At 48.3% G+C, this 23295-nt stretch overlaps 1 protein-coding gene across 3 annotated transcripts in view; it reads left to right on the top strand.

Annotated features, from left to right (window-relative positions):
- Positions 1 to 23295, top strand: part of cadm3 (cell adhesion molecule 3) — a 97048-nt gene that overhangs the window by 64561 nt on the left and 9192 nt on the right. For 2 of the 3 annotated variants that reach the window (XM_068604977.1, XM_068604969.1), the window contains exons 5-9: positions 2604 to 2741; positions 14371 to 14541; positions 15207 to 15297; positions 21112 to 21284; positions 22733 to 22753. In XM_068604977.1, the coding sequence (XP_068461078.1) occupies positions 2604 to 2741; positions 14371 to 14541; positions 15207 to 15297; positions 21112 to 21284; positions 22733 to 22753 (594 nt within the window). The remainder of the gene's footprint in view (positions 1 to 2603; positions 2742 to 14370; positions 14542 to 15206; positions 15298 to 21111; positions 21285 to 22732; positions 22754 to 23295) is intronic. The other variant, XM_068604983.1, reaches the window with a different exon arrangement.

The raw sequence follows: 23295 nt of genomic DNA, 5'->3' as shown, positions 1-23295 counted from the left end.
GAGTGGATTCAGAAATATTTGGCAGCCTTGATTCGTAGATTCCTCCTCACAATTTCATCCGCAACTTGCACTCCAAGCTAACATAGCAATCAGGCGAACATGTGTCTTATTTTAACCGACTGCTGGAGTCTGGAAGAACACCTTCGGGGGAGAGGAAGACATAAATCATGATATTTCTGTTTGGCTCAGTGCTTTCTGGTGGCTCACTTTGGCTCAATCTGACCTTTGTCTCATTCCACCTCTCTGTCCTTTTCACTCGTTCTTGCTCACACAAGAGTCCCAGTCCTCCAGCACGCTCCCAAAAAACCCATTTAGTCAGACTGAGTCATTCCAGCTCCCATCTTTGCTTTTAACTAATGAATTCTTGGAGTCGGATTTAATAATCTTTGCAATAAGTAATTTGCTTGACATTTTGGACTGACCTGAAGTACTGAGAGCGTCACACAAAGCCACACAGTGTTTCGAGACTGTCTTGAGTTGTAGAAATGCCAAGGCTGTCAGAGTTAATGCACAACTCGTGTTCTTGGTTTTACAGCATTATTATTTTTCTCATTTAATTAATTGCATTTCCATTTTCATCTCAGTTGGCAAATGTTGGAAGATTTGATGTGTGCTTCCCGCCGCGAGCGGTAAAACGTTACGTTGGGGTTTTCTACATTCGGCTTCTGTGCGCTTCCTGTTTTCAAGTCTTCCCGTTATCTCGAGATCGATGTGCACTGATAGAGTATGAGCCACTTTTGTGGCGCATTAAGGACGAAAATGTAGACGCAGTAAGCTTCCACTCTGTGTTAATGTGGCGTCCCCATGTGAAGTATGTATTACTAATAGCAATTTGCAATGAATCTCAATTTAACCCTTCGTCCCGCCTCTCGAATGCAGACTCGGCCAATTGTAGCGCGGCATCGGCCACCTCTGACCAAGGGTCATATACCGTGGCGCTAACATTAGCCTAGTTAATAGCAGTATTAGCTAGCAGCGTTGTTGGGGAATATTATCAGAGTTAGTTGCAGTATTAGCTAGCAGCATTGTTGGGGAACATTAGCAGAGTTTGTAGCAGTATTAGCTAGCAGTGTTGTTGGGGAGCATTAGCAGAGCTAGTAGCAGTATTAGCTAGCAGCATTGTTGGGTAACATTAGCAGAGCTAGTAGCAGTATTAGCTAGCAGCATTGTTGGGGAACATTAGCAGAGCTAGTAGCAGTATTAGCTAGCAGCGTTCTTGAGGAACATTAGCAGAGTTAGTAGCAGTATTAGCTAGCAGCGTTGTTGGGGAACATCAGCAGAGTTAGTAGCAGTATTAGCTAGCAGCGTTGTTGTGAAGTGGTAGCGGAAAGGTTTTTAGGCCACTTCCCAGGCGCTGATATTAGACGCGCTGGGAGTTCAGCAAGGACAGAGCTTTTTACAATTAGCAGAAATAACCGATCCATATTAGATATAGCATCTTTGCTAACTGCGTGACACCTGCAGCAGCGCACACAGACACAGCAATCCAGCAGAAGGTGACATCTTTTCCCCCCTGCTTTTGAAACACCCTGTTACAAACACCCAATGCAGAAGTGACTCACATAACTGCTTTCTGAAATGCCAGCAGTCTGCAAGGTGTGTTGACGTCGAAGCGCACAAACTACTGGGTTACAGTCGGGGGGGGAAGATTGTGGTGGTGCAGATGTTTGACTTGAACAAGACCTCCTCCCTGAGAGGGTTTGTGATGTTGTATAGAAACATTAAGCTAATTCCTCCTTTCCTTTGCGAGACACAATGGTAATTATTTACACCGCCTTAAGCGGTTGTCAGCAAAACATAATAATATGCAATTTCATCGGTCCTGATGGACGCAGATGTTTATTTATATATAACGTCTCTGCAACAAGGCAATTCGAGGCACTTTACATGACACATCAAAAGCATGGAGACAAAGTGCAAAGGAAACACGCAATAGAAGTACATTTAAAAAACGATTAAAAGCCGTCATTAAAGAGCCAAGAGAATAGGAAATTAAAACAAGCCACAAAATAGTAAGACGGGGATAAAGTACCAGACTACAAGTTGCAGTGCAGTGTGAGGAATAAATGACTATTTGATTTATTAAAAGGCAGTCGAGCACTGACTTAGCCTTGATTTAAAAGACAAAAAACAAGTGAGAGTGCAACCAACCTGTTGCTTTCTAGGAGTTTATTCCACTCATATGGTGCATAAACACTCAGATGTTTGTTTCTTTGTGGACAGGAAGCAGACCTCAGAGGTCTGGCTGAGCAGAAAGCTGAGCAATAATTCCAGCTGCTGCACAATAACCATATTTTGGTGCAAACCAATACAAGCCTGCATCATTATTATTATACTTCTGCAGCTGGTTTTTAATCCGCATTATTAGAAGTGACGCGATAAATTCAAGCTCGTCCGCGGTCCGGGGGATCCCGTATCACATTTTTTATTTTATTTTCCACAGCGACTTTGCAAAAAAGTCATGCAGCAGCTCTTAGCGCAGCCATTGGCCCTTCTGTCACGCTTTACTCTGGCTACAAGGTGAACCCTGCAGCAGGAAAGTTTTCTCTCTCTCTCTCTCTCTCTCTCTAACTCCGACTCTCGCTCGCCCTCCTTTTTCCTAGGTGTGCCAGGTAAACCTCAGATCTTGGGCTTTGAGAAAGCCGTGCTGGAGGGGGACAAAGTCACCCTGACCTGCACCAGTACAGGCAGCAAACCCCCCGCCACGCTGCGCTGGTACAGAGGAGACCAGGAGCTGAAAGGTAAGAGACACAGGAAGTGTGTGTGTGTGTGTGTGTGTGTGTGGACATGTATGTGCTTTCTTACCACAAATGCAGATCCATTATGATTACAAGCCAGAGAACAACAACAGACATTTTCTGACCCCGCAACGATGTGTGTACATGTGTGAGTGTGTGCATGCGTTTGTGTACGTGTATGTGTGTGTGAGTGATTGTGCAGCTGCACGGATTATTGCGTAGTAATGCAAGTATGCGCCTTGTGCTTGTATACAAGTGTGTGTGTGTGTGTGTGAGTGTTTCTCCCTGTGCTCAAGCGAGTGTGATCATGCAGTAATCAGTGTGAATGGGGTCTGCGAGTGTGTGTATGTGTGTGTGTGTGTGTGTGTACACAAGCTGGAATGTGGGCGCATATGCCTCACGTTTGAGCATGTGTGTGAGGAAATAGCTTGCGTGTGTGTGTTGGATCATGCTGTGTGTCTGTGTGTGTTTTGTGTCCTTGCCACATTGCCTGCTGTCCCTCTGTGTGTCCTAAACCTGTGCCTGTGAGTGTCTGTGTGTGTGAGTGTCTGTGTGTGTGTGTGTGTGTGTGTGTGTGTGTGTGCGTCTGAGAGCACATTGCTTTTGTGCAGAAACATGCTGAGAGAGTGTTTGTGCCCTCCTTTCCCATCATTCCTTCATGTCCCGATCCTGTAAATACGGGCCTATGGATGCAAGCAGGAGCTGTTTATGTGTTTGTTGTTGTGGTGTTTGTGTCGACGCAGACTTTATCTGGTGTGTGTCTGTGTGTGTGTGTGTGTGTGTGTGTCATCCGTTGAGCCGCAACATCTCTGCTATACGGGGTGTGACACAACAGAGAGCGGGGAGATAGCGCGGGTCGGATCTAGCCGGGGATAACGACAGAATCCAGCAATAAAAGGCCGGGCGGAGGAGAGGATGAAGGGATGAGGTCGAACAGAGAAACGGAGCTAGAGAGAGCTTTGCATGAGGTCAGGCCGACTGGCTTTTTTTTTGACGAAGAAGAATGAAGAAGAGAGGAGAAAGGCAGAGGGAGCGCAGCGAGGATGTCACGGGAGGACACATTAGCCGGCTTCGTTTCCTCCAGATGAAGTGAAAAATCAAGGGGACGATTGGCAGCCTCTGAGTCACACCATTGGTATTTGGCAGCGGCGGCGTCTCCCCAAATTACAGCCATGTTTACCCCCCCCCGCACCCACCTCCCTCCTCCTCTCCCACCCACCCCCCCCTCCCCTGCCTGGCTCTCGTTGCTTCATCAGTCAAAGGTTTTTCTGTTTTGCTTTACCGAGCAGAACAAACATGTTGCAAGTGTTGTTTCCGTCGCCCTTTTGCTCTTTCCACCATCTGCCGTCACGAGCGGCTCGATAAGCTTCTCGGCTCGGGGAGAAGAGCGCCCTCTGTCTGTCCGCCAAGCTGTGCGGCAGATGTCCCGCTAAATCCCTTTAAACCCACGGACAGGTAGAGCTTATTTGCAATAAGAGCTTTTTTTTTTTTTTTTCTTTCTTTCTTTTCCCCGACGGTAATTATATAATCACAACATGATGCGAGGATGTGATAAAGATTTATTGATGGGGGAAAATGCGACACTCTGCGCACCTTTGTTATGCAAAAAAAAAAATCTTGTGTCCTGGTGCCTTGGCGGTGTTGCTGTTTGCTATAATTATGGACTGAAATAAATCGAAGAGAATGGACTGAAGCTACAAAGAGAAGCAGGGATGGGAGCGCTGCCCGCCGGAGGACAGATTATCTGCTCGTTTTTGTTCCCGACGAAACTCAAAACAAGGGACGGAAGGGAAAGAGGAGGCTGGATATTCAGATTGGTGCTCTTTTAGAGAGCTCAAAACCCAAAACACAATGGGATACTCGTACCTGTATAATGCCGTCGCCAGCTGTCCAGTCTCTTGGGATGTCTGTATCTTGGGATTACAGTAGAAGAGGGCTAGAAACAATTGTGTCTGTGGTGCGCACAACTTTGAGACACAACTGTGCCGACGAGGAACCGCGTTTTGACAGTGTTTAGGTTTGTTTAATGTCCATATCTCCTGTGTGTGTCCTCACGCGCCTCTAACAGGAGCTGACGCTCTGTAGAGTCTGTGTGGAGCTCCGCCTCTCACCGGGATTTGTCCATTCAGGTGTCCGTTGATTTTTGTGTGCCAAACTACAAATGGAGGGGGCGGGAAACAGATGTTTAACAAGCAAAATTGATCAAAGGCCTACATTTTTTTTTAGTCTGGGTGAAGCTTCAAAAACACTAAATTTACACCGAAAGCTTGTCTTGTATTCTGGAGGTTTTTAAAATACACGACCAGCGACTTACCGGATCTTTTTTCCAGGAGTATTTCTGAGTTCTGGACTTTTTCTCACACAAAAAAACACGCGACAACTGACACCACAAGCGACGTAAGGGACACCATGCACGTAGTCGTGCTCGATGATGTCGTCTTCACCATTTATTATTCTCGACCCGGTTCCTCTTGCTGCGGTGACAACTGCGTTGCAAAACAACAACACCCAGTAAAGCTCTTATTGTTCCAGGTTTCCCATCAACAGGTGTCCCTGCCTCTGATTGGCTGAGCCCGGACGTCTAACCCGCTATAGATCTCTCGAATGAGACCTCCCAGCAGTTCACACAGAGCGCTCGGGAGTGAGCGGCGAGCCAGCGCTGATCTGTCTCTGATCGGGGGCCTTTTGTCAGGGCGAGTGGAAAATCGGGGCTTTAGTCGTGTCGTGTGAACTCCCCTCCCTCCCCTGCGATGTCTCTGACGGTCCGTCCTTCAGTTTGTAAAGCTCTTTTTGTGAAAACGTTGAAGTGGCCCGAGTTGAGCTGTTTTCTCAGACTTTGTGAGCAGTCACAGAGGACATCGGACCAGTTGAGCAGCGCCGCTCACCAACGGGAGCTTTTCAAACAAATTTATGACTTGTTGCCAAAAAAATGCTGGCACTGGATGTTCAAAATGTAATTTGATGTAATCCAGGGTTTTGCTGAGTCAACAGTCTTGTCTGGGGAGATGATTTGCATCCAGAGAAGCAGAGACACTGGTTCTGTTTGTATTTTTTTATATTTGGGGCGAACCAACCCTTTAAAATAGAGACGGAGGGCGATTTGTAGGAGATCAACAAGCTGTGAATGTTGGTGTGTTCGAGGCCTCGCCACACCAATCAGTCAGCCTGGGAACGACCCACACACACACACACACACACACACACACTCACTCACTCACTCACTGTCACACAACGCTTTTCTCCGGGCGAGATAGTGGAGGAGCAGCACAGGTCAGCGTGCAATTATTACAGCTTCTCATTCATGGTATGGTGCACACTGTGTGTGTGTGTGTGTGTGTGTGTGTGTGTGTGTGTGTGTGTGTGTGTGTGTGTGTCAGGAAGAAGAGACCAGAGACTTCGGCTCACAACTGCTTCTCTGACGGCTTCACTGACAGTAAAATGAAAGCGTCAAAGAGACGGAGACGGGAACGAGCACAGATGCAGAGAGAGAGGGATGGAGAGAGAGGGAAGGATGGAGAGAGAGAGAGAGAGAGAGAGAGAGAGAGAGAGAGAGAGAGAGAGAGAGAGAGAAGGAGGGAGAGAGCGGGAGGGATGGAGAGAGAGAGAGACGTGCCTTGTATCAAGAAAGTGACAGTGAGGGGCCGCTGAGAAAACAAAGAACAGAGAGAGAGAGAGTGTGTGTGTGTGTGTGTGTGTGTGTGTGTGTGTGTGTGTGTGTGTGTGTGTGTGTGTGTGTGTGTGTGTGTGTGCATAAAAATAGCTAGAGCGACTGTTCGGATAGCGAGCGGCTGATGGAAGCTGCAAAGAGGACGACTGACGGAGAAAGAGAGAGAGCAGAAGGGGAATTAAAAAAATACCACAGAAGAAGAGGCGAGGAAGGCTTTGCGGCTGAGTGAGAGCGCAGACTCGGGAGTAGAGGACAAAGCCAAAGTGTGTGTGTGTGTGTGTGTGTGTGTGTGTGTGTGTGTGTCTGGGGGTGGGGGGGCTAGTTTTAAAGAGGAGGGGACTTGAGAGCGCAACAGGAGAGAGGGGAGGAAGAGGAGGGAAGGCTGACGAAACGGAGGGAGAAATCCGGAAAGAGGATTTAGACAGAGAGACGGGGGAGAGCGGGAGAGTGCGGGGAAAGGGAGTGGTAATTGAGAAGAATGAAAGGCTAAGAGCTTTGAAGACTGTATTAGTTGTACTGTGTGAGAGGGCTATGGATCATTTAGTGACATCGATGTATTGGATTGGGGATAATGGGGATTTATGGCGGCACTTAAGGCCGTACGGGCGGAGTACCGGCCCAAATTGTCATAATGCGGGGACACGAGGCGGGACAGAGAGGAGGAGGGAAGGGAGCGATGTAATGTGAGACAGGAGACGGAAGGAGACAGGAGAAGGAAGGAGACAGGAGATGGAAGGAGACAAGAGATGGAAGGAGATAGGAGACGAAAGGAGACAGGAGGCGGAAGGAGACAGGAGATGGAAGGAGACAAGAGATGGAAGGAGATAGGAGGCGGAAGGAGACAGGAGAAGAAAGGAGGCAGGAGATGGAAGGAGACAGGAGATGGAAGGAGACAGGAGGCGGAAGGAGACAGGAGAAGAAAGGAGGCAGGAGATGGAAGGAGACAGGAGATGGAAGGAGACAAGAGATGGAAGGAGACAGGAGGCGGAAGGAGACAGGAGAAGAAAGGAGGCAGGAGATGGAAGGAGACAGGAGACAGAAGGAGACAGGAGATGGAAGGAGACAGGAGAAGGAAGGAGACAGGAGATGGAAGGAGACAGGAGAAGGAAGGAGACAGGAGACGGAAGGAGACAGGAGGCGGAAGGAGACAGGAGACGGAAGGAGACAGGAGATGGAAGGAGACAGGAGAATGAAGGAGATAGGAGAAGGAAGGAGACAGGAGATGGAAGGAGACAAGAGATGGAAGGAGACAGGAGGCGGAAGGAGACAGGAGAAGAAAGGAGGCAGGAGATGGAAGGAGACAGGAGACAGAAGGAGACAGGAGATGGAAGGAGACAGGAGAAGGAAGGAGACAGGAGATGGAAGGAGACAGGACACAGGAGACGGAAGGAGACAGGAGGCGGAAGGAGACAGGAGACAGAAGGAGACAGGACACAGGAGACAGGAGACGGCGGCGGTGGAAGAAGATCCTTAACCTTTTGGAAACTGTGCCCAAAAATCCTCCCGTGCCAATTTTAAGTCCCTGCATGCCCCATTCAGACAATCTTTAGGCATAAAATATTTAATTTTTCCATTTCTGACACCGAACGACACAGTTTTTTGACTTTAACTCCTTCCTAACAGGCCAAGACTTTGTTTTATTCTAATTTTTGTTGCAGATTCTGATTCTTTAGGTCCTAATCTTTCCACAAAGGTGTCTTATTGACGCTCCAGGAGGCTTTTTTGGGAAATCTGGCTCTTATCATGCTGGATGTTCATAGTTAGGATCAAAATATCTTTTAAAAGTGATGTTTTTGCAGATATACGACGACTCAAACACAGGAGAAAAACACTCAAACACAGGGAAAAGGAGGAGCTAAAATTGGTTCCACAGTTTTCAACGTGTTAAGATAAGGAAAGAATACATTAAGTATCAGCTGCAGCCGTACTCTGGATAGAAATACCATTTCAAAAAGTAGCAGTTGGATCACTGTGGAAAGGTAGAATGAAAGTCATGATATTCAACAACTTTAACCAGCTGAACAAGACGCTCAAGGCCGCGTTGGAGCTGCTGGAAGCAGACACACGTCGGTTCGGTGAGAACCCGTCCCGGTGAATAGGCGTCGACGCGCGGATTAACGCCGCCGCCGCTGCATGCTCAGCGAAAGCACTTCGCCGGATAAAGGAAAGGGTTTTAAAATAATCAAAACCGTCATCACTTTGAAGCTGGAAGCTGGATTACGTCCTTCACAGGCGAAAGCGTCCAAGTCGGATTTTGCGTTCTCGTAGAGGTGAGGTCATCTAATTTAGAGGGAGAGCTAAGTAGCTCCCGGATTAGCATCGGCGCTAGGACAATGTCTCCGGCAGCCGGCTGCAGCGGAAGACATTTTTGCCCGAGTAGACTTTGAGGTACGGGACAGTTTCACCACTTTTTTTCTACTTTCGCTTCACAGTTTTTCACATCGTGACGCTGCTTTTTTAAACCGTTGGAACCAATTTTGTCTCTTTTCTCCTGTGTTTGAGTCGACGCAGGAACCCCAAATTAATTCCCATAGTTGTGTTTATTGTATGTATTTGTTCAGCAAAGTCTTGAAAATAAAATGTATATCTGCAAAAAAATCACTTTTAAAAGACATCTTGATCGTAACTATGAACATCCAGCATGATATGAGCCAGATTCCTCTAAAATGCCTCCTGGAGCGATCAATAAGACACCTTTTTGGAAAGATTAGGACCTAAAGAATCAGAATCGGCAACAAAAATCACAATAAAATAAAGTCTTGTTCTGTTAGGAAGGAGGTTCAGTCAAAAAACTGTGTCGTTCGGTTCAAAAATGAAAAAATTACATATTTTATGCCAAAAGATTGTTTGAATGGGGCATGCTGGGACTTAAAATGGGAGGATTTTCGAGCACGGTTTCCAAAAGGTTAATATATTTCCGTGGGGTTTTGTAGTTAAAATGTCAACCGCAACTCAGAGCCCAAAGCGACGACTTGTTTAGTCCGACCGACGGTTTGAAACCCAAAGATGCTCGAGGAAAAAGCAGTAAAACGTGCACAATTTAAAAGTTCTTCAGTTTCTTTACTTTAACTTGCATCAATAACATAAAACAGAGACGAGAAACAAAGAAACCAGCCAGTCTTTTTACTTTAGAGATGTCTTTAAATGGTAGCAAACAACAAAAAGTTGCACTGTGGTGAAGCTTCCTGGCCGTATTTCTTGCTCTCGGATATTTTCTAAACTCAACAAATTAGTATTTGCATGGATAATCAGCGTTGCGGCGTCGCACAAAGATCCCACACAATCTGCATTCAAAGCCCACAGAAGCACTTCTTTGATAATGAAAACAACATTGTACATCTCATTGTGCGAATAAAAGATTTCGGGGGGTTCCATCCGCTAATCCATTAAGCGACTAATGTTTCAGCTCTCATCCAGCAGCCGAGGTCACTACAAGCGCTCTCCTCCGGCCCGAACAACCGGACGCGGTAATTGCCGCAACCAAAGTTGTGTGATTCTACTAATATGGTTGTTTAGCGGTCGGCTGGAGGGGCGAAGCGGCGGCGGCTCATCTGCGTTAGCGGCTCACCTGTGTTAGCGGCTCGTCTGCGTTAGCGGCTCATCGCGTTAGCGGCACATCAGCGTTAGCGGCTCACCTGCGTTAGCGGCTCACCCGCGTTAGCGGCGGCATTTCGGGTGATGTTAGTCTGGAGATGTGCCGGCTGCGCCTTTTCTATCCAGGATTGGAGGTTTAAATGAAAAAGTACAGACATCCTATTACATTTTTGAAAGTGCTGGAGTGTTGTAGAGCTAAAATATTTAAGAAGGAGAAACCTGCACACACTTGGAATAATATAATTGCATATTCAGAATATTTTTTTTTATGATTTATAAGGAATTAATAACTTAACTTTGATGATACATGCGTTTTTGTAAGTATTTGCTATTGTGGTGAACTGTAAGCTTCTGTTTTAATGCTAATGCATCATGTGACAAAGCAATGACATCATAACTTGACACTATGAATAGACAAAAACATTACAGCAATGTTGTTTTGAAGCAGGTTTACATCATTTATAGCATCACACGGGTTCCTTCTTCCATTAGATTATAGATTATTGTAGAAAATACTTTACAAGTTCACATTTTTGAAGCGCAAATACAATCATCAGGCATAAAAAAAGGCTCCAAATGAACTATGCAACGGTCACGTGACCGTTTTATTGCCTCATTTAGCGACGAGCTAGCAAGCTCTTCTCATTTAAAATGACTAAAGGCCACAGACTCTGTTTCAGGGATCCAAACAAACAAAACCTGTTGTCTTCCAGACGAGGGAACCGGACCTTTAAGGTTCATTCCTGCAGCCCTCGGTGTCCGCGCCGCTCTGCAAACATTGTCTGGGTTTTTTAATTCATGCTGACGGTTGGAGCGCCGTTTCTTTTGTATCATTCCTCACACCTTTTATTTTTAGCTCCACAGCTTCAGCTTCATGTTCCACACTCACAGACCCGTTCAACAGCAAGAGGGGACAACTTCTCTGTGTTTTGCACGTACGTAGTTAAGTGATTCATTGACCTCTTTGGCGGAAACAAGCTCGTGCACATTATCGACCACATGAAGGGGGAAGCTAGCTGCAGCTTCCTCGCTGCGGATGATGCCCCAAAGCGTCATTAAACAACGTCTTGGTGCCTCTCACAGATGCACCGAGAACCATCACTTCATTAGGTAGCGAGACAGTGAATTTACATCTACGTATTTAATCGTGGTATTTAGCTTTCACGTAGTTCAGAGAGCGTTGTTTAAGTCGAGCCTGCGCATTAAAGAACGACCCCTATAGTGAGGAGGCGCACAGCTCATTGATTAAACTCTGGCATCATATCGATAGCCCGTTTGTATCCGGGCTGAAGAAGTCTACTCTGGTAATCCAGAAACACACTGGGCACAGTTTACTTTGGCACTGCTCCTGGAAGAGAAAGGATCCTTTATTAATCCTCTCGGGGGAAATCCTTCTCTGCATTGGACCCGTCTCTTGGTTAAGGAGCAGCGGGCTGCTGCAGCGAGGAGCTAAGTGACAAAGCTCAGGGACACTTTGACATGTGAACTATGGGCAGGAAGGGAGGGGGGGGGGGGCTGGGGATCGAACCGACTACCTTGTGAGACACATTACCTCGTATAATATAACTGTTCCCAGTCCTTCGCCGTGGCTTCTAGCAGATTAAGACACCGGGGTGTGTGCGATAAAATTCACTTTCCGCTGCTGCTGCTGCTGCTGCACCACGACTGAAATGTCATTCAACTCCATTTCAAACGTGTTAGGGACGTCCGGACGGAGAGAAAAACTGCTCTGCGTGGCTAAAACGGTCATTTGTTTTTTGCAAATTGGATGAACTGTCCCTTTAAGAGAGATAATCTGTTAGTTTGAGCCTAATCCAGTGTAGCAACCTGTTGCTGCTTCTCAGTCCGATGCGCTTGTTGCTCCACTTGCAGCTGGCACGCACATCTACTCTGATGATCTACATGCACTATAAAGACGTGATCATGTTCATTATAGCATGTGCATTATGGAACTGTGCATCACGGCTATCTTGGTAAAAAAAAAAATACACCAAAAAAAAGTATTTTTATTTTTTATGAACAAAAAAAATAAAATCTTAAAACTCAATTTGCAGGATTTCGCAAAAAAAAAAAAAAAAAAAAGTACTGAAAAATAAAGTAAACAAAAAAGATTTGTATTGTTTCTTTCCCAGGTCTGTTTTTTTTAGCTCCATTGTCTTTAATATAGGCTGTGTGCGTGTGTGTGTGTGCGTGTATGTGTGTGCGTGGGTGTGTGTGTGTGTGTGTGTGCGAGAGAGAGAGAATCACTCTTCTGAGTGGCGTAGGATTATTGAAACGCACCCGCAAGGTAAACTAATTTTCTCCTGGGGTCAGAGGACTGGTTATGGTAATACAACCAGAGATGTCATTAGATGCAGTGGTATTAGAAGAGTTTCCTGTAGGGAGGAGGAAGAGGAGGAGGGAGAGTAGCAGGAGGAGGAGGAGGAGGGGTCTGTGTTATCTGTGTGTTTGAGGGTAAAACAGAAGGGAAAAAGCGCATTTTTTTTCACCCAATCTTCTCCCTTGCCACTATCTCTTGCCTCCTCTGTGTGTATATGTTATTCATAAGCTTGACCTACATGTGCCAACGCTGGTGTGTGTGTGTGTGTGTGTGTGTGTGTGTGTGTGTGTGCAAGCCAGCTAGCAAGCACACGTGTGTGTGTGTGTGTGTGTGTGTGTGTGTGCAAGCCAGCTAGCGCGCACACGTGTGTGTGTGTGTGTGTGTGTGTCACTCCACGCTAGAGAAAGTGATAAGGTTCTGGTCCACTTTCCAAGATTCAAGAACCACTTTCACGGTCCGACCACCCGGTTTTATACGTTTCTTTTCTCCTCCTACAATACAGAGTGTGAGTTCCGGATGACATTCTGCTGTTTATGCTTTCATACCTGGTCCGACTCCCCGCCGGCACCTGCACGCTTCTCCTTTCTCTTCCGTTTCATCCGGCGCAGACGGGCGCGGCGGCTGCTGCTGCCAAAAAAAGGAAACAACCTCAAATGTAAAACGTCTCTATATGAAAATCTGTGCATATTATTACAGAGAACTTGCATCATGGAAACTGTTTCGACCGGCGAGCCGGGCTGCAACAGATTGCCATCAAAGATGCTGTAAAGTCTCTTTATTTGCAGAGCGTAGTCGCCTCCGACTGAAGGAAACACGAGTCGTCTCCTAAGCAACAAGCGAGCAAAGTGAGTCCACGGAAAGCCGGACTTAGCAACATTAGATCTTTGGCCTCCGCGGTCCCTTTGGTGTCCTTCTGCATGAAACATCACAGCCTGGCCTGGTTAGAGGACACCAGCGTGCTGTGTGCAGCTCACTGATGTTGCATTACAGGAGTTCAGGGTATACCGATGGGATTTTTTGGTGTGCAGTCGACTCTCGGCGCCGCCGTCTGGATGCAGAACGACACGCGACGTCGACCGTTCCCGCGGCTTTGAAGACGACGCGAGGGAGCTTTTTGGATGTCGTGTTGCAGAACGCACGACTGAAAGGCGCCGATAAGCCTCTTCGTGGTCGTTTATAGGAAAGCTGGGTTGTTAGTCTGCGAGGCCTCAGAAGCGCGTGCAAAACGTTCCCGTCAACTCGACCACAATCAAAGCACTTTGGGAAATGGAGCGTATTAAGGGGCCGCCGCTAATGGCCGTCTCAAGATGAGCTCTTTTTGATTAATAGAGTGATAGCTTCGGCTATACGATATCGTAAAAGAGAGGGAAAACGCCCCGGCGTCACTTCAGTACAAAGAAGCGAAAGATATGGGACGGAGGGGTATGAAACATAGAAATGCAGAACATTGGCTTGATTGATAAGTGAACTATGAAACGTATCGATTTCATGTCGATCTATTAATCGCTTCGACGTTAAACGGAAACCTTTTTTTTTGGCAAACGGAGACAAATAACCACCCGAGACCCACGCGACTCACCTCCAAATGCAAAGATAGAAACTGCAGGGTTTTTGTATCCGGGTCCGTCCTTAAACTCCGCGATGACATTTCATCGTTTGTGTACATCGCGTCGTGTGAGTCAGAGAGAACGGCGGTGCGATATTGCTCTGGAAATGTGAGTAAATGCACTGTTAGACACACCGAGTCTGTGGCACATAATGACAGATAGCGGCGCCAAACACCCAGGGGCACGAGGTAACTGCAAAGAAAAAAGGCATTCTTCATTTAATTGGAACAAATGGGGGTCATTGCGGCCCTGCACAGCTCTACAACATGAAACCACCACATCCTAATTACAGTAAAAGAACCGTATTCGCTGCCCCGTGCGTACGTGCCTTCAGCGTGTGTGTTTTTATATGTGTGTGTGTGTGTGAGTGCTTGTGTCGCTGGTTAAGATGCAGACGCCTCCCTCTCTTAACTGCAACCCCTCCTTCTCATCTTCCCTCCTCAGGACGTGCTAACGTGGTGGAGCCCGTCCCAGACGACCCCACGTACAACGTGAGCAGCGAGCTCACCCTGGAGGTGAGCCGCAGCGACGACAACGCCCTCATCACCTGCGCCGTCGACCATCCCTCCCTCACGCCGGGGGACAAGAGGAGCGAGCACGCCGTGCGGGTGCTGTGTGAGTCAACCGGGGGGGGAGGAAGAGGATGGAGGAAGAGGAGGGAGGAGGGGAGGAGGGTAAAGGACGGACGTGAGAGGGAAATGCAAAGTTAAAACGTCCACTAAAAAAAACCTGCTGTCTTTTTTTAATATTTCCCCGGCCCTGCGATTCCCCTTTTATCAGGCAGCCGAGTCACATTTTCCTCCTTTTTGCAGTTTGATCTCTGCTCCAATAATTCCACATCAGCTCCCTGTGATAATGACCACGCAGGAATTTAACCTTCCTCTCTGCCGGGCGCACTCGCCTCAGACTCAGCCCTCCGGCCTCTGTGAAGAAAGAGGAGCGGGTTATCTTCCAGCAGGATGAAACCACAGACGGAGTCTGCGTGTGTGTGTGTGTGTGTGTGTCTGTCTGTGTGTGTGTCGGTGCTGCCACCCGGTGGCCGAGGAGGCGGCGGCACCGGCACCGGGGAAAAAAAAAGCGACGTCGTTGTGTAAGGGAGGTTATGTCATGGTGGGAGGCGCCTACAGGACGCAGATGGGAGGAGATTTGAGACGGGGATGAATGAGACTTGACGGTGCCGTCTGCAAGCCTATGAGGACCTGTGTTATGTAACTAGAGTGTGTGTGTGTGTGTCTGTGTGTGTGTGCGCGTGCGTGTGTGTGTTTGTCTTCCTCTTACAGATTCCCCGAACACGCAGATCGTGCCTGAGACTGATCTGCCGAGAGAGGGTGAGAAGTTTCATCTGAAATGTGTGGGCAACGCCAACCCAGAGTAAGACACACACACACACACCTACGCACACCTACATACACACACACAGACACACGCACACGCAGTCTCCTTCTGAGTGCCAATTATTACTTGGTTTTTTTGAACTTCAACATAACTTCAGGCGTTTTTTTTGCAGCGAACGAAGGCTTTCTTCTCCTCGCGCTCACATTTCACCGGAGGAAGGCGACGTTATTAGCGCGCGTTGTTATTAGCGCACGTGGTTTATTTACACGCCGGGGTGCCAGACTCGCGGCGTCACGACGGCGTGTTTGGTGCGGCCGAAAGTGTAAGTTTCCTGCAAGCGTGAACGCCGAACGCGACTCGCTCGCTCGTTTTCCTCTCTGAACCGGCCGACCTCCACGGTTAAAGGTCAAAGTTCAACTAAACCGACCAGCTAGCGGGTCAAGGGTCAGGCGCCGGTTACAAGAAACAGCCCGCCGTCAAGGTCAGACACGTCTCGCGGGGTGGATGCTGTGACGTCACGCCACTTCCAGCTCCGCTTACCCGGAGGACGACTCAAGGTCGCGTTCATTGAATTATTCAAACTCACCGGCGGTGAGGACGGTTCCCCCGATGGACTCGTCTCTCCTCGGCCAACATCCTCCCCCACCTCTCTTCTCTTGAACCAATATTGTCCGTACGGCGGGTAAATTAGCCGACGGACTCGTCGTTTATCACCACGCCGCTGCTTCCCGTCTCGGAGGAGCGGCCTGTCTCGCTCTCGCTAACGTACCGACGCTAGCCCGGACGCTAATGAGCACCGCGGAGGCGTCTTGGAGGGGGCGGCTGTCCGCGGCTCTCGACAGATTTCCAGAGGCACTTTAGAGCCGCAGAGGAGGGAGAAAAAAAAAAAAAACCCACATCCTCTTTTACAGTTCATGAAAAGGTGTCAAATTACGCATCGTCACGTCTCATTTCTGACATCCTCTCGCGCTGGAAAGGTTTGTTTAAACATGACACGTACATAAACACACACACACACACACACACACGGGCGCCGTTAGCCCAAAAAACATCTGCTCGTACAAGCTTTCCGCGTGTTCACTGATACAGTGTGTACACAAAATAACTCACAGACACAAACACACAGCAACAGACCTGCAACCCCCCCTCTGTCTTCATCCGGCCTCCACAAATGCACTCTTTCCCCCGGCCTTTCTGCATTATAGATGAACCTTCAGCCAACCAGCCCCCGATCGATGCCCCCCTCCATCCTCTCCTCCCTGCATCCCTCATCCCTCCATCATCAGTTATCTCTCAGCCGCCGTGTCAATCACAGCTCGTTCGCTGCTCTCCGTCTTGTCGCAATGGCCTCCTCCTCCTCCTCTTCCTCCACATCCTCCTCCTCTCCCCGTCCTATCCTATAACTCTCCTATTTCCTTTCGCACCTCCCCCCCCCTAAACTCCCCATCCCACCTCCTTCTCCTCCTCCTCCTCCTCATTCTCCTCTATAACTCTCCTATCTCCTTTCGAACCCCCCCCCCCCTCCCTAAACTCCCCATCCCACCTCCTCCTCCTCCCTCCTCTCTCCTCTCCTCCTCTGTCAGCTCATCTAGGAATGGGACTAGCCGGTTAGTTTGATTGACAGGTGGAAGCAGATGGGGGGGGGGGGGGGGCAGGAGGAGGTGGCCGTCGTCGCATGAGCGTGCTCTAACGGGGCGGGAAAGCGAGTCGATAAATGAATCGGCGGCAGGAGAAAAAAAGCAAAGGCGTGAGCAGCAGCGGCGCCGCCGCGGTCCCGGGTTCAACTCCGCCCACGTGCTGGAAATGTATTTATATGCGCCACGATCACACGCAGCCGGTGAATTATGCGTGTTCTGTATAAAACGTTGTCATGTTCGATGCTAATAAATGGTTCGATGCCGTTTTTTGTTTTTTTTCAAAATGGCCCCCGACAGCGCCGCCCGGGTTCGGCCCCCGCTGGGATCGAGATGCACTGGAAGTTTTTATATTTATTTATTTATTTTTTTTAGATAAAAGTGTGCACTGAGAGGCATGAGTGCTGTGTGCCGGGGAAAAAGGAAAAATAAAGGCGGGAAGAGAGAGGCTGCGAGATGGCTGCAAGAATGAATAAAAAATGACAAGGCGACGAGGAGAGGTAGAAGAGGGAGAGAAAACAAACCGACAGGAGAGGTGGAGGAGAAGCCGCGTGGGCGGAGAGGAGACGGAGAAGATTTGGTGACAAGCGACGGATGACTAAGACGTAGAGAGGGAGAGCAAACGAGAGAAAGCCCTGCGCGTGTGTGTGTGTGTGTGTGTGTGTGTGTGTGTGTGTGTGTGTGTGTGTGTGTGTGTGTGTGTGTGTGTGCACCGCCGCCGCTTGTGGATGAGCTAGTGTCCAATCAAATCAGACGCAGGCCCGCCCCCGCAGCTGTCAGTCAAAACCCAATCACCGCAACGACACCTTTTTTTTTTTCCTTCTTCTTCCTCCCGTAGCGACACGCCCAGCCACTCGGATCCCTCTCCTCCTCCTCTTCCTCTTCCTCCTCTTCCTCCTCCTCCAGCTGCCCTCCCCAATCAAACTCACCCAAACGTCACACTCCCCGCTCCGCGATACACACTTCTTCCTCTCTTTGCTCTCCTTTCTCTCTCTCTTTCTATCGCTCTCTCTCTCCGCGGTCACATCCTGTCAGGTTCAAAAGAATAACTTACCGTATCAAATGCAACACTGTGTTTCCTTGACGCCCGGCAGCGAGCGCTTTCTAATAGAAGAGAAAGGAATTCGTGCTCTACATTTCTTTCGTTTTATGCCGTCAGCGCACATCTGAGCTCGTTGGCGTTTTAACGGAGACGTTTTCCGCTCAAAAAAAGCCAAGCGGTACCGAGATGTGCCGATATGTGAAGTGTGCAAGGTCGCGGCCGGAGGTCAGGGATGCGGCAGGTGACGTGTAACAGGATTACAGGAATCTGATACCTGTAAAAAAAAAAAAAAAAAAAGGACGAGGCCTACATGCTACATTTCTCTCTCGCTATGAAGGAATCCCACCAAGACGCAGCGGCCGTCTCAATGTCAGACCTCGGAGGATTTCACGATGCCGATATCGAAGTAAAACACTTCAAAATAAGAGCAATGACGCTGCCTGACATGTTCATATTCATCTTTGTTTGGTATAAAATACATTAAACGGCGTAAATATCTAAAATAATGTCGCGAGAAAAAGGATTTTGGATTTCTTTTACATCATTAGCGGCACTTTTTAATATTTTTTGTTGTGTTTTGGGTATCCTCAACCCTCTGAGGTCATTTTCTCTATTTTACATCATTTATTAAATTCACTTTTTGAAGGCACATGCATACGAGATACATATCCAGAACAATCTCAGCTCTTTGTATAATGAGGCACCATTGTGCTGAGGCACGAGGACATCGGTTTACCAAAGGTTTTATGTTCACAAAAGCAGTGGAATAAGTGAATAAAGAGGTAGATCCATGTAAATAAACGTCCAATACTAAATGTTGTAGTGAGGAGAAGTGTTGTCTGTCCCTACTTTCATCAAAATGGGAGAGGAACTGAGACAAAATGGCCTTCAGAAAGGCGCTCTGGGCCCTTAAAATGTGTATTTAGACATGATGTCATGTTTTAATGTGAAGGTGTATCACTAGACTGCAGGTATTGCCTCAGTAGCCGACGTCTGAAGTTGTTTATTCTGCTCATAACTCATCAATTAGCCGCATTATGGCCCTCGATGACCTGTCTCTGGTTGTTATGGTTTTATGAATGACTCAAATCTACATAGACAGTCACGACTATCAGTCTGCGGTTTAAAATAGTCCCCGACGGCTGCGCTCTCCTCGCTCCTCGTCTGTCTCTCAGCTGTTTAAGGACATGCTTCGCTCCTTTTCCTTTATGTAAAGATGCTATAATTGTTGCTGTTGGCTGCGTAGCGGGCGGAAAACAACACATCAAGTTTTTATGGCCGACGAGTGCGCAAACAGGGGCTTGTTTATGTACACAGCTGGCCGACGCCGAGCAGCATTAACATTAAACTGTACAACAAAAAAAGCAGCGAAAAGCTGAAGCCGAGTCATCGAATCGCCCTCTGATTTCATTAAAAGCAGCTGTAAATATGTCCCCCGATGTCTTCAGAGGAGCATAAAGTAATACCAGCTTCATCCTGTGACAGCCTCTAACTGTTAAGACACTGATCAGACAGCACATCCTGTTGGTAGAAATACGTTTTTTTCTTTTTATGCGTTAACATAATTTAGCGAAAACATCCGGCAGCGCGTTCTTCACGGTGATCATAATTACAGCTGGGAGAGGGAGCGATGTGCGGCTCCAAACGGCCCGTAATTGCAATAAAGAATGTCTTCAAGCGTATCATGACTTTTGTGCCGTGTTTATTAATGCATGCGCGCTAATTGAGAAGAGCTCATCGCCGGTTTTTTTTGGTTTTTGTACAACCTGGTGCATGCTGGGAAACGCCGTCTGACCAATCAGCGGCGCCTCCCCTGCACTCAAACCGCCCCGGCGCGTCACAGCAGATTGAGTTTTTTTTTTTCTTTCTGGAGCATTACGTGTAATAACACCCCGCACCGGCTATGGGAAGTTAATCGTTCGGTTAATTGCACATTATCTAACGTCGGGAGGCGGCGTGACACAACAGCTGACTCCGTTTTTTTATGGCGAGGTAACCAGACGCCATTTTGAACGGCTGTTCTTAAAAAAGGCCTCGACGCCGCGGCTCGACTTCTTTCTTTTTTTGACATTGTTATGATTTATATCCCCGGAAAAAAAAGATGACACACATTCAAAACTCTGAGCTTCCCAGTGAGTCCACATCCTCCCGAGTGTTTGCTCAGCAGCAGGTGTCGAGGGAGCGGGCGATGTTTCTCATTAGCTTTCAACTTTGCCCGCCGGCATCAACAGACAGAATTATTCACTTTCTTTTTTTTCTTTTTTTTTTTTTAAGAAACATGCAACTATAATTTAAGATATTGGTCTGGAGGAGCGTCGTCTAAGAGATGTAGTGTTTGTGCCTTCACACGAGCGCGAGGAGGCCACCGGGCCTCCATCACCTGTCTGCACGCTGCACCCTTCAGGTGGTTTCTTCTCCATCTTCGTCTTCTTCTTCTTCTTCTTCTTCCTCTCTCCACGTTTCCAGGAGCGATTAATCAGTCCAGCCCGTGGAGGTCTGTCCCCGTTTCCGTCGGCCCCGTCATTGTAATTACTGTACGGCGCTCACGGGCTCCTGCATTTACATAATTGATTCTTTTATCGAGACGCGTCTCGCTATCTCGCTCATGCACAATCTGTTACGCAGAATGGATTTTTTTTTTTTGCAACGCTGATCTTTATTCTGTTGTTTTTTTCCTTTTTCTTCTTCTCCCTCTTCCATCTCTTCTAATCTCCTTCCTTTCTTTCTTTTCTTCAGTTCTGCCGCTCCTCCCGACCCCGTCCTCCTTTACGTCGTCGTTCCTTTTTTCCCTCCACTTTCAGGATCTGCTGCAACAACTTTCCACCGACTCCTCCCATCCTTCATTCCCTCCCTCGGTCCCTTCATCCATCTCGTTCTCTTCTTTGCTATCACTTGCTCCCCCCCTCCCTCCCTCCTCCCTCCATCTTCATTCCTCCAAGCCTCCCCTCACTTCCAACCACTTCTTCTCTTTCAATTTCACCCTTGATCATTTCATCTTCTCTTCTTTTGTCCCGCAGCACAGCTCCCTTCTCCTCTCATCGCGTCGGCCCTCTTTTGATTTTAACTTTTAGTTACTTTTACTGTATGTATAAAACATATATTTGCACGGACAGTTCGACTCAGGACTCATGTTTCTTGCGTCTCTCTCTCTCTCTCTCTCTCCTCTCTGGACAGGCCCATCTCCTACATGTGGGAGAAGAAGGATGGAGAGCTCCCCCCGCTGGCCAGAGTGGACGGCGCCTTCCTGCACTTCGAGAGGCTCAATAAATCAGATAATGGCGTCTACCTCTGCCTCGCCAACAACGGCATCGGAAACAGGCAGGGGGAGTACACACTCCTGGTGCAAGGTAATGACGAAGAGCGAACGGAGGGAAGGAGGGATGACAAATGTGTTGCAGGGAGGGGAGGAGAGAGAGGGTTGAGATGTCTTCTTCTTTTTACTTTTTCTTCATCACGTTTCTTTATTTCTGTCGTTTGTTGTGGCTTCTTTTGCTTGTACTTCTTCCATCTTTTTTTTCTCTTCTGATTTGCTTTCGTTTCTTTCCTCCCTCCCGCTTTTTGTTTGTGGTTTTTTCTTTTTTTCTTTCGTTCTCACCGCCACCGCCTGCCACCCAACCGCCAACCGCTTCCGCTCGCTCTGGCGTAATTCTCCCTTTTCACGCTTATGTGTCCCGTTCGTTCGATCCACGGCCATTTTTTTTTGCGCTTCGCTTGCTCATTCCTCCTCCTTCCTCCTCCTCCTCCTCCTCTTCTTCCTCCTCCTCCTCCTCCAAAGATCCCTTGGACCCAGACGCCACCGTGTCCTTCCTCGACCCCGCGACCTCTCCATCTTTCTCCACCTCCTCCCTCACACCTTCCTCTCCTTCTGACTCCTCTACCTCCGGCTCTGTTCCAACTTCCTCCTCCCCTCATGACCCCACCTCCACTTCCTCCCTCCCTCTTGACCTCACCTCCACTTCCTCCTCCACTTCCTCCCCCCCTCCTAACCTCACCTCCGCCTCCACCTCCTCTCCTGACGCCTCCGCGAATGACGCATTGACCGCCACCTCCGAGTTCACCACCACCACCACCACCCTCTCCAACGCCCTCTTCCCGGACGCGTCCCTCTCTCCCTCCACCACCTCCTCCTCCTCTTCCTCCTCCTTCTCCTCCTCCTCCCCTTCCTCCGCCAGCATCGGCCCGCCCACTGCCAATTCCTCCTCCCCCTCCGCCGCCTTCTCCCTTACTCCCTCAGTTTCCGTCCGACTGACTGGAGTTTACACTTTCACAGGTAAAACCATCTGAGTCACACACACACACACACACACACACACACACACACACACACACACACACACACTTGCAAACAAAAGAGATGCGAGAAGCTTAGTAATGGAGCGGAAAAACAAACACCATTCAAGCTACTATTTTGATTTTTTTTTCTTCTTTTTTTTTGCCAATACACAACGCGTGCTTGTATTGTGTAGCAGTCAAGGATGCCGGGAGTTTGTTTTACAGTCTCTTTCACACACACACACTCACACAGACACACACACTCGCACACACAAACTCAAAAGCTGACAGCGAGAGAGGAATTGCAACAACAAAAAAACCGCACAATGAAGGAAAATGGCGTCGGTTGTCGCCGTTTCACAGCTGTTTCATGTTTATTTCTTTTCTTGTTTTCCTCTTTTCTCCTGTTGATAATCCCCAACCCCACCCGGACCCCCCCCCCCTCCTCCTCCCACACACGCACACTCCTCCTCTCATCCATCCATCCATCTCATCCATCCATCCATCTCATCCACTTGAGAAGATGCTGCAGACAACATCGCAGGTATAAGTTTTCCACCAGTCATCTGTCGTTCTGACTTTCTGTCGTTCTAACTTTTCGTCCGCCTGTCTGTCTGTCAGCCTGTCTGTCGGCCTGTCGGTCTGTCTGTAGGTCTGTAGCTCTGTCTGTCGTTCTCTCGGTCAGTCTGTTTGTGCCTGTCTGTCAATCTTTGGGGGAACAGTCGAGGGACACTTTGAACTTCAGAGCGGAGGGATGAATATTTAATACTGCTGCTGCCCACGTAATGCTTTGTTGTTGCCCATACATGGCTCACACACACTCACACACGCACTAACACACACACACACACACACACACACACACCGGGTACTCACATCTATCTACAGACGCACACACGAGCGTGACCCCTTAAGTGGTACAAGTAATTTACACAGTGTTCCACTTTCTCTGTGTGTGTTTCTCTATGTGTGTCTGTGGTGTGTGTGTGTGTGTGTGTGTGTGTGTGTGTGTTTGGGGTGGGGGGGGGGGTGTCTGTTCCGGGCGTCGAGGTGTTCTTGGGTCTTGTCTGCTTTCCTTTGATGCTG

This window comes from Clinocottus analis, unplaced genomic scaffold (genome assembly GCF_023055335.1).
Source record: "Clinocottus analis isolate CAN_PGR_092001 unplaced genomic scaffold, fCliAna1.0.p SCAF_11, whole genome shotgun sequence".
In the NCBI taxonomy this organism is placed as follows: domain Eukaryota; kingdom Metazoa; phylum Chordata; class Actinopteri; order Perciformes; family Cottidae; genus Clinocottus; species Clinocottus analis.
This window is presented reverse-complemented; position numbering and strand designations above follow the sequence as displayed.